This window comes from Hylaeus anthracinus, unplaced genomic scaffold (assembly GCF_026225885.1).
Source record: "Hylaeus anthracinus isolate JK02 unplaced genomic scaffold, UHH_iyHylAnth1.0_haploid 11985, whole genome shotgun sequence".
Lineage (NCBI taxonomy): Eukaryota > Metazoa > Arthropoda > Insecta > Hymenoptera > Colletidae > Hylaeus > Hylaeus anthracinus.
Genome location: NW_026534333.1, coordinates 1,401,341 through 1,417,904, shown reverse-complemented (window position 1 = coordinate 1,417,904; position 16,564 = coordinate 1,401,341). Strand labels below are relative to the sequence as shown.

The window sequence follows — 16,564 nt, the reverse complement described above, 5'->3', positions numbered from 1 at the left end:
TAGCGTTTAACACCGAAGGTACCTTTGGATTCAAACTGATATTTTCAGTACTCGATAACACTGTTCGTTTGCTATCCTCGATATATACATACGGGGTGTCTAAACAATGTTGGAGGTCCGTGAAAGGAGTGGTTCGGGGTGTGATTTGAAACAACATTTTCGCTAGGGAAAAAGGTGTTTCAAATCATCTCCCGAACCACCCCTTTCAATGTGTTACAACATTTTCGGGACAGCCAGTATATCTGTGTTTGCAAAGTAAATTAAACTGACGAGGTACAAACATGAATCGTATGAACAAGCCTCAATCGAACTTCGATCGCGCTGCTTGCTTCTTGACGCCAGATATATTAGAGACTATTAGGAATGTTCGATTCAAAAATCGATTTTCAACCGAATCGACTGGCATAAATTTGCTAAAAGAAACGACATCTTAAAGATCAATTCGAAAAATTGTTTCTCTGCTTACTAATCGTATTACATATTTTTAAAGTCTCAACTTCAAAAGTATTTGTATTTCAGATATTATACACGACAAAAATGAGCTAAAAATTAAATGATAAATCAATTACTGTTAAGTAATCGCGCATTAAACGATGTAATCCGATTGAAATAACGATCGAAAACCGTGTTCATATTTCACGAGAGATCGAGGTACAAAAATCGGTTGTTACTTCAAAAAAAAAAAAAAAAAAAAAAAAAGTCTGATTTTCTAGAAAATCGTGTTAGACTCGAACATCCCTAGGGACAATATGCATATAACAATGTCCATTGGCGCGAAACGAACGATAGCTTAAGAAACTACGTATCTTCCCTCCTTGTCTTTCGTTCTGAATTCGCGTATCCTAAAATCACTTGTCGTTCTTTACGATCCACGGATCGAAAGTCCCGTCCTTGTTCTCCTCGTTGGACATCTTCTTTCCTTAAATATTTCTGAAATCTCTCTTTCGTCGCGTCAGCAATCTTCGCTTACAGAGGCCCCTATAGGCTCCTCCGCTTCATCCGTATAATCTCTCTCTGGCGTCAACCAGAAATTTCAGAAATATTTATCGAACGTTCGAATACGATCAACAACGCCAATAATCCGTCTCTCGTTTCAAGTTCTACGGTTATCTATCGGATGGAATGCTACGTCTACGCCGTTCGAGCTAGCCCCATGGAAAATAGTTAATCTTCGTCTTTTATATCAGTCAGAAAAATCGTAAACCAAGCCTGAGGGTAGTTTGATTCGAGTACTACGATTGTTTAACGATTTCAGTCGTGGCGTGATCGCCGGGGGTTTCTCAATTGCGCCCCGGGCGTTGCACGCGCGAGGTGCTTAAATACTGTAACTTCACCGTTTCAAGCGAAAAGGTACAAGAGCACGCTGAAGTACCCAAGTGAAAGCGCCCGAGTTATCCTTTCACGTGGTACCTTAATCATTATCGCGCGATCGACGTTAATATTCTCTCCATAGAAAATGGACATCGAAACGTTCGATATTTTCGGAGCGACGACGTTCCCTTGATCGTATAAGAATCTCGACATTTCTGCGGTACACGTATCCAAACGAAAATTTACGTTACAACGGAAATCATTCGGAGTGATTTTAACGGAAGTGAATCAATGCGGCGCCGCTAAACGATTAAGACGCGAGTGATCTGTTATCTCTTCAGCAGACTCTTGTAGCTAGTGAAAAGTCTTTCTGAGCACCGTGTTTCTTAAAGTAAGAAGTAGTCTTTTCTTGTTTCGCTACTCGAGCACGTATCGCTGTGTTCGCAACAAAGACAGAACGACTAAAAATATGATTGTGGGGTGGGGGTGGGGGTGGAGGTGTGGGGGGGGGGATGGGGGGAGACGTCAGAGAGGAACCTCGCCGAAAAGACCGCGAAATCGTGTTTTGTGTTGTACGAGAGTCCGAAAACGTAAATTCCGTTACCCTTCTTTCTCCCGTCGCTGTTGGATACCTCTCGCTGTTTACCCCGAATACGTTCTCGATAATTTATTTCTCGATCTCTTTTTCTGTTTCTTTTCGTTACTTTAGTTTGCCGAGCAGAATCGGATGGCTTAATAGACTAGGCGATGTGGGTAGGGATATCCTCGCGATTGAGAGCTGATTTGGAACTGAGCAGCGCCGGAGTAGGGGTCGTACGCCTGCAACAAAAGAGTAAACTGATCAGTATTAATAGATGACTATTAATAGGCGTTGACATTAATTCTATGCCTCTGTATTCGATTCACTTATTTTTCTTTGTAACTTATTTTGTTTGTTTCTTAGTTGGAGTAGAAATATTTATTTGTCGCGTTGTTACGTTAAAGTGTTAGTTTTTCTAAGTTCTCAAGCTGATGTATCTAAATGAATTTATCAATGTATTATAATTTATCTAGATATACGATATAAATTTTATACAGCTTAGCCGTACAATTTCGCTTATTATTTTCCTTCTAACGGATTACAAGCGTACCAAGAATCAGTAGTAGCGCGTTACCTGCGAGCGTTTCCTGGTGACCATGAACCTCTTCTCTGGCGCGTTGTAGTACGTTTGTTTAGGATAAACAAGACCGTATTGAGGGCTGCCGTATTGAGAACCGCCCTCGTATTGTTGAGCGTACTGGTTGCCGTATTGTTCGTAATAGCTCGGCGGATGGGTACGTACAATTCCGATATCGGACGAAGACAGGGAATCGACGCTGTATCGACGATGAGGATACAACGGGGATTCCACCCATGGAATGACTGCGAGAGGATGATTAATGAAATCAATCACGTTTTCTTGGACGATAAAAGTATCACAGTTGTCGCTTTTAAGTGATTATTCAGGGTGGAGCGTTTAATTTAGATAGAAACACCCAAATATTCCGTTAAAAGAAAAACTCAAACATGTAATAGCAGTTTATAAGACAACGAATATTATTATAAATATTATTAATATTATTATTGAATTATTATTCTATTATTGAATCACTATCGTATTCGCGAGCGTATTAGCAACGAGTTCGTCAGATTTTCGCGATAAAAACAAGTCCAAACACGACTATACTCGAAATCATTTTAATTAGACGCAGTTTTAATGACTAAAAAATGATTCGAACGATGTGTAATCAAAAATAGTCCGATCGGAGCCATGTTTGGATTAATGTTTCTCTGCGCGAAACCGAACTTTGCCTTTAATACCAACGGAAACTAAATATAGGAGTCGGGCTGGATGTAACGTCAGACATTCGATCGAACCCAATAAAAAATGTAGACCTAAATATAAATGAACTTTGTGAAGGGCAGCCGTCGCAACTGTCCCGTTACGTATGCCTAAACCTCTTTTTTGCTTTTGTTGCTTGATACAAAATGTAAAGGTATATACATTATTTTTAGCTTAGCAATTCTAAAAACCGAAAAGAAGATTTCTATACCTAATAGATAGACGAAACGAACATTTCTTTTTATATTTAATTAATTCGATCTATATTAGAACTGGGTGTCACCGTGCGCTGAACGATCGCATAGCGCTCAGATTTGATCTATTCTCTTCGACTTACTGTTTCGAGGGGCCTCCTCTTCGAGGATGTTGCCGTCGTCGTCCACGTTCTCGTACTCGTCGTTCACGTATTTGTGCCAGTTTCTGTACAAAAATTGATGACTTTTCAACAACAGAATTCAGTGATTTGTTTTTATATGTATATTAGGAGGTTGCATCGCAAGCCGCTGTCCTCCTTTCGTCTGTTTCGAGCATTTATTTCAAAGTAAATAGTAACAGTAAAGTATATAAAAGTATCGATCGAAATATTTCCCCTCGGAAGCTACTACTTTTCCCTACTTTTCTGGCAAAGATTCCGAAACAAGGTGTCGAACTCATAAATAAATAACAGCTTACTCGAAACAGCAATACTACCGTCTCGAAAATTTACATAGTTCGTAATTAACATTAATCGAATATAATCCTCACCGATTACGACGCTCGTTTTCCCAGAGGGAGAGCAGGGTCAACACATCCTCTGGATCGATGTCTAATTCCCTCTTGAATCGTGGCTCTTGGTAAATCGGAACGCTGAAAACAATCGAGCAATTTCCACCTTTAATTCAAACGTTCGCAATTTATTTTGCAGACCAAAAGACTCGTTTAATTGAACTCTTCTGAAACAAGCGTTTACGTTACCTATTTAATCGAAATGTAAAAATGAATAGGGTGTTCTATATTATCGTCCCTGGGCTGTACAATTCGAACGAATTCGGATGAATTTGGATGAATTCGAATGTTGAATTAACCCTTTGCACTTCGTCTCGTCTCGTTGCTAAATTTGCGAACAGGAATCCCATTACATAAAGTAACTTTGGAAACGTGTCTTTTTTTAGTAATATTTTAGACTTGATTATAAATTCTCGCGATTAGATTACGATTCTCCTTTCATAGAGGACATCCAAGTGCAATGGGTTAAAGAACGAATATTACAAATATAGAAATGAATAAATCCTAAAGTCAATCATTTCAGACATCGATATTTTAGTTTAAACAACTGGAACCCACGAACGAAAACAGTACAAATTGTTGCGAATGCAACGACTTTCGTTTATGTTATCAACGACATAAAAAAAATGCCAAAACTAGTAGGACGTTCTATCTTTTTGTCCGTGACTGTTGAAGAGGAAAAGTATCCTGAATGAAAAGCGCATCGAATAAAAGAACGCGAATCCTAAAGCGTCGATACAACGAGAGTGGATCGTACGCGTTTGCGCCAGCCGTTGGCAGGATATTGTCCTAGGTCAGGTCCGTGGAGCATGCCTAGTGCATGCTCCGTTGCGGATGATCGATATAACGCCGCCGACTAATACAGTCAGCTGATTGGCTGGATATATGCCAAAACGTTCCGACTCGTCAGGTGGTTTCATTCAGCTTTCCGACTTGTTTCGCTAGAGTACATTCGTGTACGATATGATCCACGATATCTATTCGCTCCGTGTCAAATGCGATACATACACCTTACACGCGGAATCAGTCGAACAGTTTCTCACCAAGCGACGTATGGTCGAAGAGAAAAATGTTCGAAACGGACTGTTACTTTTTTTAAACGATGCACGCTACTGTTATTATCATTATTTAGAATAATACACGCTGTTACACATACGAAAAGTATTTCTTTTTGGCAGTTGCACGCTCCTGAAACAATATTTCAATAAATGAAGTCAGTTTACTAGAACAAATTAAAAGCCTCGGACAAAGATCAATTTAAATATACGCTTTTCCCTAAATCGATAAACGTCGTTATAAGTGGCAGGGGAAAGATATAAAAATATTTCTGCGAAACATTGCGAAATTTAGAACGAGTCAAAATGAATATACGCTCCATAAAATCAAGCGTTAACTGTTCTCTTAAATAAAAGTTACGAATTGCTAATACGTTCGGTACGTATACTTCATTCGTCGTCAATTATCGGAATAAAATGTAAGCAATCTCTGGTCGAGTTTCGAGGTTCGTGATTCGCACGTACGATGCATCGTTTTCCAAGTTTCCGTCGACGACGACGTTCCCGGCACCGAATTCAGCCGTGGCTCCGTGAATTATCATGCATCTCGCGGAAAGCTAGGACAGTAACTAGGCGTCTATTCTCGTCAGCTGATTGGCTGGCGATACGTCGAGCAATAGTCGAGGTTGACCTACATTTCGCTGCCCGGCTCCCATTCAGCTTTTCGTGGACCCACCCCTTGGAAAGTCTACCTCTATTGCGTCACGGGTATCGAACGAGTCTCGATGACTGCACCAAACTGTGCGCGTGTACCCCGTACGATCGTCTCTGTGCGCACAAACACACCCACGCACCGACACCCTGACCGCCCACGCGCCTCTTACGCCGCTGTACTCCCAGCGATTTCCCGACCGTCTTGCGTACTTTATGGAGCGAAGTAAAACGTGTCGATTTAAACAAAAAAAAAAAAAAGAAATCGCAAATATATTATTCGTTGCGTTCGATTGAAATTTACGATAAGAAATAAATTATTATATTTTATTCTATCTATGTATTATTTATAAAATATTTTCTTCGGTGAAGTTGAATGTGCTGTTGTTTTTTTATTTAAGGTTGACAGCGAGAGGTCTGTGCCGCGTGCACGGTGGCATCTGTAACGACCGTTTTCCAACGACTTTCGTTAATTTAAGTTTGCTCTGACGAAGTTACGTTCGTAATTAGTATACGGAGAAGTTCGTTAGCGATGTACTTTGCGTTTTCTCAGCGTTTGCGAATCAATTTAGAACTAACTGGGATTTAAACGAAACGCTGCCATCGGCGAGCTTTAGATGAGCTTTTAATAAAAGCAATTTTAGCTGGTTCTAGTTTCTTAAGTGATTGCGCAAATAGCCATAATTACGGAATTCTTTCAAATTTTGTCATTAAATATCCATGTTGTAAGGAATGAAAACGCGAAAGATATTTATTTATTGTTATCCTTGATCTTTTCAGATTGTTAATAAGAGCATTGGCGAATGATGATGTGAGAAATTTTTTAAAACGTGCATATGTCGACAAAATATTCATCCAAGAAATATCGAATGAATCATTTTGAATACATGCGTAAAGTTTATCCGTGTACATGTTATGTATAATGGAAAATTTATTTGGAAACATCAAACGTATAATTTGATTTAGACATGTGTCTTCGATAGACATAGTCAGACCGTACATATTATACCGTTTAGAAGATAACACGTACCATCGTTCAAGTTTCGACTCATTTACTGTGTATGTACGTAAAAATATGAATTGACATAAGCGCGCGCGGTGAATTGATCAGTGGAAAGAAATTGAATCGAAACACCCGCGTCACGGACTTGACAGTTTCGTGATGCTTTGTCGAAAGTATTTCCTCCCCGTTGTTTGCCTCTAGTTTCTCCGCAAGTTTCGACGAGACTCCGTTTCTCTAGATATGGGAAATTAGTATGCGCGCAGCTGGTGACCTGTGACATTCATTTACAGGTCAGGAAATGCACACTCGTGTCTAGGTTTGCGCGTAAAAATAAAAGTTTGACGTAAAGAGCTCTATCGGCTGACTTGAAAATAATTGATCACGCTATGACGTACCGCGGGGAACGTCACCGACGACGTAGACTTAATTAATGAAAGCAATTTTACGTCACGCGTCGCCGCTGCAAATACCATCGACAACCTTCGACCAGCAAAAGTATCGACTTGCGATTTAAATTGACGACGCGAGCCATTCGTCGCCATTTATCGAACGAACTCTCCAATTTCACCGTCCGTTTAGGTTCGCCGATGATTGCTATTGCTTTCGGAGTAAATATTTCCCAGTTAAAAAGAAAAAGAAAAACGGAGCTCTCGTTAACTATGTTTCGTTGTACACGTACGGATTTACTTCTATACTTTTATCGCGTCGACTGCCATGTCACCTATACTTATATACATATATATGTATATATATATATTAAATATAGTCAATTCATTTATTAATATATATATCATATATATATATATATATATGTTTAGAAACATTAGGTATTGTAGATTTGCTGCGTGAAATCTAACGGTGACTGGGAGTCACTTCTCGAAGTGCAAAGGGTTAAGGTGAATGGGAACTGTAGTCTCGTAATTTCACCACTATGCGTTTGCTATTCCCAATTTCTCTTTTTCTTTTAATGTCTTTAATTTTTTCCATTGCTTATCCTATGCCACGTAGGCTTTTCAATGTTTATATTTGTTAGCCGGTCGTAATCTTACCATGAAAAATCGCGGCGAACCGGCCGCGATTCGAAAATCAAGGTTCTCAGCGCGATAGTCGCTTACGCTACTCACTGCTCCACTGTCCGCCACAGCCACTAAATTTATTAAACTATACCCATTCCGATTAGTTTTGGTACAGAGTGGTGTGTTCAACGCTTTTTAAGAAAACTCCAGGTAAAATCTTACGTAAGGAGGAGAGGTGTCCTCGCGCAATTTATAAACGTCCCCGGTGTCCTCACCGACGCCAATTGCGTTCCACGCGACCCCAGTCAGGGTGCGCCGGAGCGAATTCACCTGTGGAACAGGTAGTCCGCGAGCAGGGTGAATCGGCTTCGTGCAAGCCGTCCGCGATTCCCACCCCTGCGGAAGCTCACCCGTTCCCGCCCTCTGGCTCGGGATATCCCTCTTTTTCTTCGACGTTTCTTTTGAATGGGGATGAGAGGGCTGGCGAGGGCGTTGCCCCCGCCAGGAACGGCGGTCGACTTGACGACCAAGTCGTTCGATACGACTTGGAGAGGCTGTCGTTATCGTGGCTGATCATCAGCGGAGTTTGTTTCCGCTGGAATAACGCGGTTTCCCGCTTCGAGGGGTAACGTTCGATCACAGGGGCAGCTTGTTCCCCTCTATTTTTCCTCTATTTTTCCCCTCGTTTATGTCGCACGAGGTGTTTTTCATTCTCTATGGATGAAGTTTCGCTGGGGTTCAGTGGTCGCCAGGATAATAAAAGAGGTTCGGTCGGAGTGGTATCTTTAAAAGGTTTTTTTTTTCTGCGTGGGACACTCTGCGTTTCATTCATACAGGCTGTCCTAGACTAAGTGTAAGTCCCAGGACGTCCGCCTCGATTTTTCATGATTGGGTTAGGGCCGGCTAACAAATACAGGGTGTCCGAAAGATGTTGTAACACCTTGAAAGGGGTGGTTCGGGAGGTGATTTGAAACAACTTTTTTCCTTAACGAAAATGTTGTTTCAAATCACCTCCCGAACCACCGGTAGAAATCCAGATATCCAGTAGAGATCACTCCAGTAGAAATTGATTAAATTAAGAATGTCAAATTTTTATCTGAATTATCTCTTTATATATGAGCTCGGTAACAAATCCGAAGCTATTTCCTCTACTTGAAATAATAAAATAATTTCTACGCCTGCTATTACAAGTTCAAATGATCGTTAACCGCAAAGTAGTCCTGCAGAATAAGAAAATGGTTGACTTACCTCCTCTTCATCTGCGCCTGTACAGTCTGCTGCGTGGCTGTTGGTGACTGGAACGAAGTGGTCGACGGTTTGATGGTGGTCGTTCCAACCAGAACGGACTTGTCGGATCTCTTTCGACGCTCCTCGTTCAAGTAGTAACGGGAATACGGAGCAACGTCCCAGACCTGGGGCAGTTCGTCGCCCAGCTCGTTCATCAGGACCTTACCGTAGCTGTAACGATAAACGAGCGTCCCGGGCTCGGGAGTCGATATTCCGCGATAAATCGCGTTCGTAGTTTTCTGGAAACACTCACTCGTAATTTTTGTCGTAAGGGGAAAAGGAATCCCGATCGTAGAGACCGTTGCCCAGCTCCTTCGAGCGAGAGGTCTTCTCTTCTTCGGCTAGGGCTACCTTCAGTCCACCCAATCCTGACGCGGAAGCAGTTCCTGGAACGAGGGAGAGAACAATCAGAACAAGGAAACTGTATCCCTTCGACGATGTCAGGACAGCGTTGACGGGATTCTCCAGATGAAAACGAGTACGAACTCGACCATATTTGGGCGAGTTTTAATTATACGTAATTCGAACGATTCAATAATTATGCGAATAGCTTATAATTGCAAATAATCCGAAGGAAGATTGTATTTGCATTCATTTTCAACGGGAAAGCCTCGTCGATCCGTTGGTAATAGCTTCATAAAGATATAGTAAGAATATAAAGAAAACATTATTTTGCGTTAATAATAATCTAGATATTAGATATTCTATCTAATAATATCTAACAGATATTCTATTGCAGAGACAAAGAAAGATCAGTCGCGGTTTAACACGTCGACTGCCAGACTAGTACTCTCGAAAATTTCTACTGCGATTAAATTTTGTTTAAAGACTATTAGAAACTATGTAACCGAACGTTTATTATGTTACTCGTTTCTGTAACTTCGTCGAAATTTAAATATTTCAGTATTTAAGTATCTCGAATTCATTTTCTTAGACACTTAACTTTCGGAATTAATTTGTTCAATTAACTGAAAAGCACGCGTTAAGTAGAGGGCTATCGCTTCCACGATTGATCTTTTTTTTTCTCCCTGCAATAACGTGCACGTTATTTCTTACTCTTCTCCGCGTTGGACGTGTAAGATGCTCCCGCGTTGCCGTCCGCCTGACGATTTTGTTGATTGCCAAACATCAACATTTCCTGTGCCCGTTTAGCTGAGAACAATACGCATTCCCGATAAGCGATCGAATAAAAAGAAAATTATTGGCAAATATTTTAGAATCGTGTGATATACTGAACATGTCTGACCACATTACACGTTCTTTCTACTTATTCTCAACGTTCACGTACCCTAACGCGAGCAAGAATGTCGAACAACGTTACGATTCAACGAATATACTTAATCAAACTAAATGTATATAATTATTAGCTATTCTAGAAAAGTTTCACGTACGGTTGCCTCCAACTATACGTAATTATTCTTTTATTCGAAAGAAGTGTATATGCAAGTGCACGCAGGTCGACGTAGCACGCTGGTAAGATAAGTAAACTGTACGTTTTCCTGTAAAATCGAATCACGACTTACGTTTTGGTCTCATGGCTTGGTCAGTCTTTTTCGCGTTCTCCGACAGGTTCGTGGGCAACGATTCGCATATCGCGACGATGGAGCACAGAGTTAATAACCACACCCACTCGCGCGTCATCTGTAAGCATGAATATTTACATTCACGATGGTCTTTGAACCCATGTGGTAAACCCTGACACGTGGATTCTCCAAGAACTCTACGTAAATCGAGCACCGAACCGAATCACTTTTGTATAAATATTTCTTTTATTACTTCAACCCCTCGTGAAATATTCAACTATTCTGTAGGACTTCTCATTTACCGACGTAAATAATTCTTCTAAATGTTTAACCGCTCCTTTTCAAGTTCTTTTCAGTTTGCAAATGTTGATATTGATATTTATTAGGTAAAAAGCGAACAAAAAATGAAAATTGGAAAAAAATCAGACTTAAAAATCCGCAGTCGATAAACAAGGCTAAGCGTTCACTGTCGAGTGACTTTGAATACTAAACAATCGAACTGGAGTTAGTAAGCTGAACGAACTTTTTGATCAACCTGATATTTCATGGAGCCAGCGTTATTTTTTTAATTAAGTTAAAATTCACTTGCCAAAGTGAACATCAATCGTGACATAATCTGTCTTGGAGATTTCTGTTTGAAAGAGGCCGTACTTGGAAGCGTGTCGAGGTACCAGGTATTTTATTCGATGTATCCTCGATAAATTTTCGAAGATAACCGGCGAATCGAATCGTTGCGAAAGGATCAGAGGGATTCAGGACGTTGTCGCATCTTTTCAACGGTTGAAACGGGTCAAAGATGAATGGATTAAGAGCGGTCGTTAGTGTAGAGTGTTCCCGTCCGTGCGCGGGTCGAAGTGCTCGAGCAAATGAAGATAGCAGGTCACTACGAAAGAAGCTTAAATGTCACATAATGCGAAATGTCAGGAATCTATTTCCACTGCATGTGAAAAATTAACGGCCATACTATGTAGGAAGTACATACTATAAGAGATCGCGAGTGTTTTCGTACGATCCCGTGAAAATTCAACGGGAACGTTCTTTCTTGGCGAGTAGAAGTAGTCGAAACGTATATGGCGAGTGATCGAATTATTATCGATTCGTACGTTATCACTTGTTTTCAAGATTAACAAACAAGGGAGTTGAAAATACAAGTAAAATTGAAGATGCCATTTTTTTATTACTAGACTGTGGATTTTTATCCATTCGCGAATTTCTTACAATAAACCCCTTTTGTTTCGTATCATTTTGAAGATTACTTCGTTCGGTAAATTCGAAATAAAAAAAAATGGCCAAATAATTCGTTATTTCTAATATCGATTACTTCGTATGAATTGTTATTATTTTCATTTTCAAATGCAAATTGTATCGGAAATAATGATTCGAAATAAATCATCTCGAACAGGTATTACTTATTTTCGTTTCAATTAAAATTTTCCCACGACTGCTCGGTGGTACACTAATTATTATTGGATCGAATTACTGGCGCAGTTTCGAATTCGCTGCAGTTTGTGTCCGCTTTCATAGATACACGAGACGCTGGTGTCTCTCCAGGCCCAACAAGTGGCGCTGATAATTGAATTGCAAACACGCCGCAACATACGCGCAATTAGTTTACGTCGGCTCGCGTTGTCGCTAATCACCGTTCAATTAACTAAATTCGAGTAGCGGGTTTAGATCTCATAATCGTCGGCGCCTAATGAGTCTTCCGTCGAAATGTCAGGGTTCGAAGCGACTCCGCTCGTGCGAAATTTGATTACCGTAAATTGCTATTTAAACCATTTAAAAAGAAACGAACCATTACGTTGACGAGATTTGTATAAACATATTTACAGTCGTTTCAACAAACGTTCAACAGACGTTAAAACAAATATATATATACTTTTATAAATAGATAAACTCAAATTATATAGTAAAAAATATGCCGGACTTTAACGATAATATAAAAAGTAACATTTACTTGAATTCATATATATTTTTATATACTTAAACAAACATGAACAACATAGTAATAAATACGAGACCGAATTATATTTGAATTATATTATGAGTAATATTTTTTACTATGACTGAATTAAACATTGATATTTATTAGGTAAACCAGGCTCTCCGTCATTATTACGATACTATACATCATTTCGACTTGTATGCTTTTGTTCTAAACGAAGTTCAAAAATGAAACGATAAGAGATTTAAAAAAAGAAAAATATATAAATAAATAGAACACCGATGGTTAATGGGTCAATCAGAATATTCATGATAAGTGTACGACACCTGGTCGATTCACGAGCAAGTAATTCCCGCGAAAGCACGATTAAACGTTCGATAGATAACGCGGGCCAATTAAACCCGTCCTGCGAATAAAACCAAACCGGATATAGTAGACCCAGAAATCGCACACTTGTTGCGTCTAGGAACACTATAGCCATTTATCGCGTTTGTATATGCATCTATGCGACCCGCAATTAAAGATGCATTTCATTCACCGTACTTTCCATTGACAAATCCGACCGCGTCGTAAGACGACAGAATTTCTTTGTTCTTAAGAACGAGAACAACAAATCTTACACTATCACTCGGAATTCCGTATCAAAGTTCAAATTAAAGCTACTTTATGCGAAAATTTCAACGATACTAAACGAATAACTCAAGTCCTCTCGTTTGTTAAATAGTCAACGATTCGTAATAAGATTCAACCACTTCGCACTCCCCCGGTCCTAACAGTCGTCGGTAATAAGCGTATTAAAGCTGTCGATGCGATGTTAAATTTACAAAAGAAAAAGGAAAGAGAGAGAAGAAAGGAAAAACTTACAACTGCGAACAACCTGCTCCGGACCTACACGATCTATAGACAGTCTTACAGAGCAACTTTAAACTCGTGCACGCTTCCCGTGTCTTTACACGATAGAAACGATGTAACGATTTGTAAAATTTGTAAATTAAATGTATCTCTGTTAGGTGTAGAAATTAATTCTGTGCCTCTATATTCAAAGATAAGGTAACGTAATTAAAGTAAGTAAAGTACGAACCTTGTGAATAATTAAACTGGTCTCTGTTACGGTATATGGTTTGATACAGACCTGAGTCTCAACCTGATGGCCATTGCAATACTTCTGTATGTAATTTGGTAACCATAAAATTTTGATTATATAATACTTGGGTTATGTAATATATGTATAGATTGGAAATTTAACATATAACTAGAAAATGACGCTTGAATATTTCTACTTAAACTGAAGTTATAAATGATTCGATATAAAAAGGCGCAGAATTAATTTCTACACCTAATAATATAATTTCCTATAAAAATATTTTTTTTTTTTTTAGTAGTGAGAATAAATCATACTTTTATTACGGAGTACTAATATAAATATGAGATTCTTGTTAGCACAAATGAGCTATTAATTTTATTTTCAGTTATCTTGAGAATCTGTATTTTTATTATTGCAAAAATGATTAATTTCATTTACAGTCATCTCAAGAATTCATATTTATATTAGTCGAGAGTAGTAATATATGTATATATATATAAGAATAATATATTGTCCTTTCTATCAACAAAATTTTTCATTTCATTTTCAGAGTTAAATTAATTAAATTATTCAAAGTTAATCGCGGAAGTTGCCTATTTTGCTCTGAACGCGCATGAGGTTTCTTTTTTCCTAATCCTGTTGATGTATTTCATAAAATAAATACATTAGAATTACTATAATTTCTAATATAATTTTTGTTTGGTTATGAAAATAATACCACGTACTGATAGCGAATAATCAAATTAAATTAAATATTAAATATCAAGTGTCTTTGTCCATCAACGCGTATAATAAAATTGTAATACCATGCATAAAAATAGTAACAACGTATGAAACTGTACAAATTAATGCGATTTCATCTTTCGTTCCCGAGCAACAACGACGTATCCTCGATCTGGAAAACCAAAGGAATTCGAGCGTCCCGCAAATATACCGCGAGACGAAAATAATTTCGCGACGAAAAGAAGATTCATGGAAACGGTGCCCCAGCTAGAAAGAGTAGTCCTCGAAAGTTTCGTGCTTCCGCGGCGATAAAGAGTTCTAATCGCGAAACAAAATCAACTCGAGTTCCTATTCCTGGTTTTCTATTAATAACCGTACAATTTTAGCCGTCCTTTATCTCGCGGAAAGTTGGGCAATTAAATCGATCGAAGGATCGCTCCTCGCTCTCCTCCTTCCCCACCCCATTCCCTAACATTCGCGATTCGAATTCCGGCGAAAATAAATCGGCGAGAAAAAGAGAATAATTGGCTTATATCGTTAGAAAAAGAGAGGATATACATAGCTGTAAAAGGGAAATTTCACCTTTCTCGATCTCGCGCTGTCTCGACTTTGTTCTAGTTCCCCAGACGTCCTTCGAGCTCTTCGCCGTGTCCTTCTCCGTGGGGATTGCAGAGATGTTGCTCGCTCGGCTGATCGAGGTAGAATGAACGTCGGGGCTCGGCAGGGCGACTAGAAAACCGGCTGAGGGTACGGTCGATCAACCATCCCCACCACCCGCGACGTGCGGCCAACCCTCACCCCTTCTGACACGCCGCCTTGCCGCGCTCCCCACCTCAACCGAACGCGGTGACGCGGAGAGAGGGGATACATAACGCGCGCACACGCAACCAACACACACACACGAGCGGCGTGGGACGCGTGAAGAGGGTGGAGGGTCCTGTTGTGCCACGAAATAAGTGCCCACGCGATGACCCGACCAGATCCACGGGGGCTATCCTTGAAATCTTCTCCCACGTTGCCCATCTCGGACCTTTATTGTTTTAAGGATACCATTTCGCGAAGGGCGCAGCCCGCTAATTGTCATTTTCTTCGACGACTCGACGACTGAAAACCGTACAACCGGTTTCCCATTTTCGTTTGATTAATTCACAGGGCATTTTTTTTTTTTTTTTTTAATTTGAGCCTTTGAAACCTTTTATAGGTTTATTTCGGTTATACAGATTGTACAAAATGTTAACAAAGTGTTAGCTTATGATAGTACTTTTTCTATGCTATAAGTGGAGGTTACGATCGTTTAGGAATAGGAAAATATATAAACAAGCTTTGATGTTAGGTATTTCACAGGGTTGATGGGGGGTGAAAAGGACCGTTTAAATCATTTTGTTTAGATAAATGGTAATTTGGAATATCTCGATGTACAAACTTTTGAATGTTAAACCAAAGATATAAGCGAATGAAGAGGCACAAAATTAATTTCTACACCTACTATATTTAAAACGATTTTTTTTCCTCGAAGTGCTATTTTTTTTTAATACCGAACGTGGTAGCGTCTACTCGAGTGGTGGATGGCGAATGAAAGAACATTCTTAAATTAAGAAAAATGGTCCACTATGTAGGAATAGAATGTGCCATACCGTTGACTTATTTCGCCTCACGAAGGCTCGCTATAGCGTCTGACCCAACAGCACAAATACTACTCGCGCCGGTGGACATTTTTCCCGTGATATATCGCTTCGCTAGACGACAATATTAACCACCCTTTCGCATACACGAAAGTTAAACAATTGCTCCTAATGCAATTTGTTCTATTCGTTTTATTTCAATATATCATATATATATATATATATATATATATATATATATATATGAATACTATAAAGTAATTCGATAAACATATCATATACATAGAATATATACGAAATGTAGACACGCGTCGAACACAATAACAATGACGATGGGAAAATTAGTAATGTAGTTCTACCGTAGGGAGGCCTCTGTAGGTAATAGGCCTCCATGGGTAAGAATCCTGCGGCATACGTACATAACGATCGTCGTCCGTTCGCGAGTGAAAATTTCAAATTTGCATATCGGTAAGAACGGATTCGTCGAGGCGTAGCGTTCGTTGACGGAAAGGGTCTCGAGGGCGACGTCGTGAATGTTTCAAGGATACATCCGCGGCGACGATAAATATTTTGTTCGAAGGAGCACGGGACGGACGTGAGCGCGGTAACGCTAGGGCGAAGAAAAGGGAAAAAAGTTTTCGCGCGTCGCTTGATCTCTCCCCCATTCTCGACACACACACACACACACACACACACACACACACACACACACACACA

General features: G+C 39.7%; 1 protein-coding gene across 1 annotated transcript; it reads right to left on the bottom strand.

Annotated features, from left to right (window-relative positions):
• Positions 1-416: 416 nt before the first annotated feature.
• Positions 417-15,527, bottom strand: LOC128887025 (prohormone-2-like). Its single transcript, XM_054142448.1, has 9 exons — positions 14,808-15,527; positions 10,474-10,591; positions 10,007-10,102; positions 9,204-9,336; positions 8,912-9,121; positions 3,918-4,019; positions 3,511-3,593; positions 2,466-2,713; positions 417-2,130 (listed from the first exon to the last, which is right to left on the bottom strand). The coding sequence occupies exons 2-9, from the start codon at positions 10,589-10,591 to the stop codon at positions 2,044-2,046; spliced, it is 1,077 nt and encodes a 358-aa protein (XP_053998423.1). The 5' UTR covers positions 14,808-15,527; the 3' UTR covers positions 417-2,043.
• Between the last annotated feature and the right edge of the window lie 1,037 nt (positions 15,528-16,564).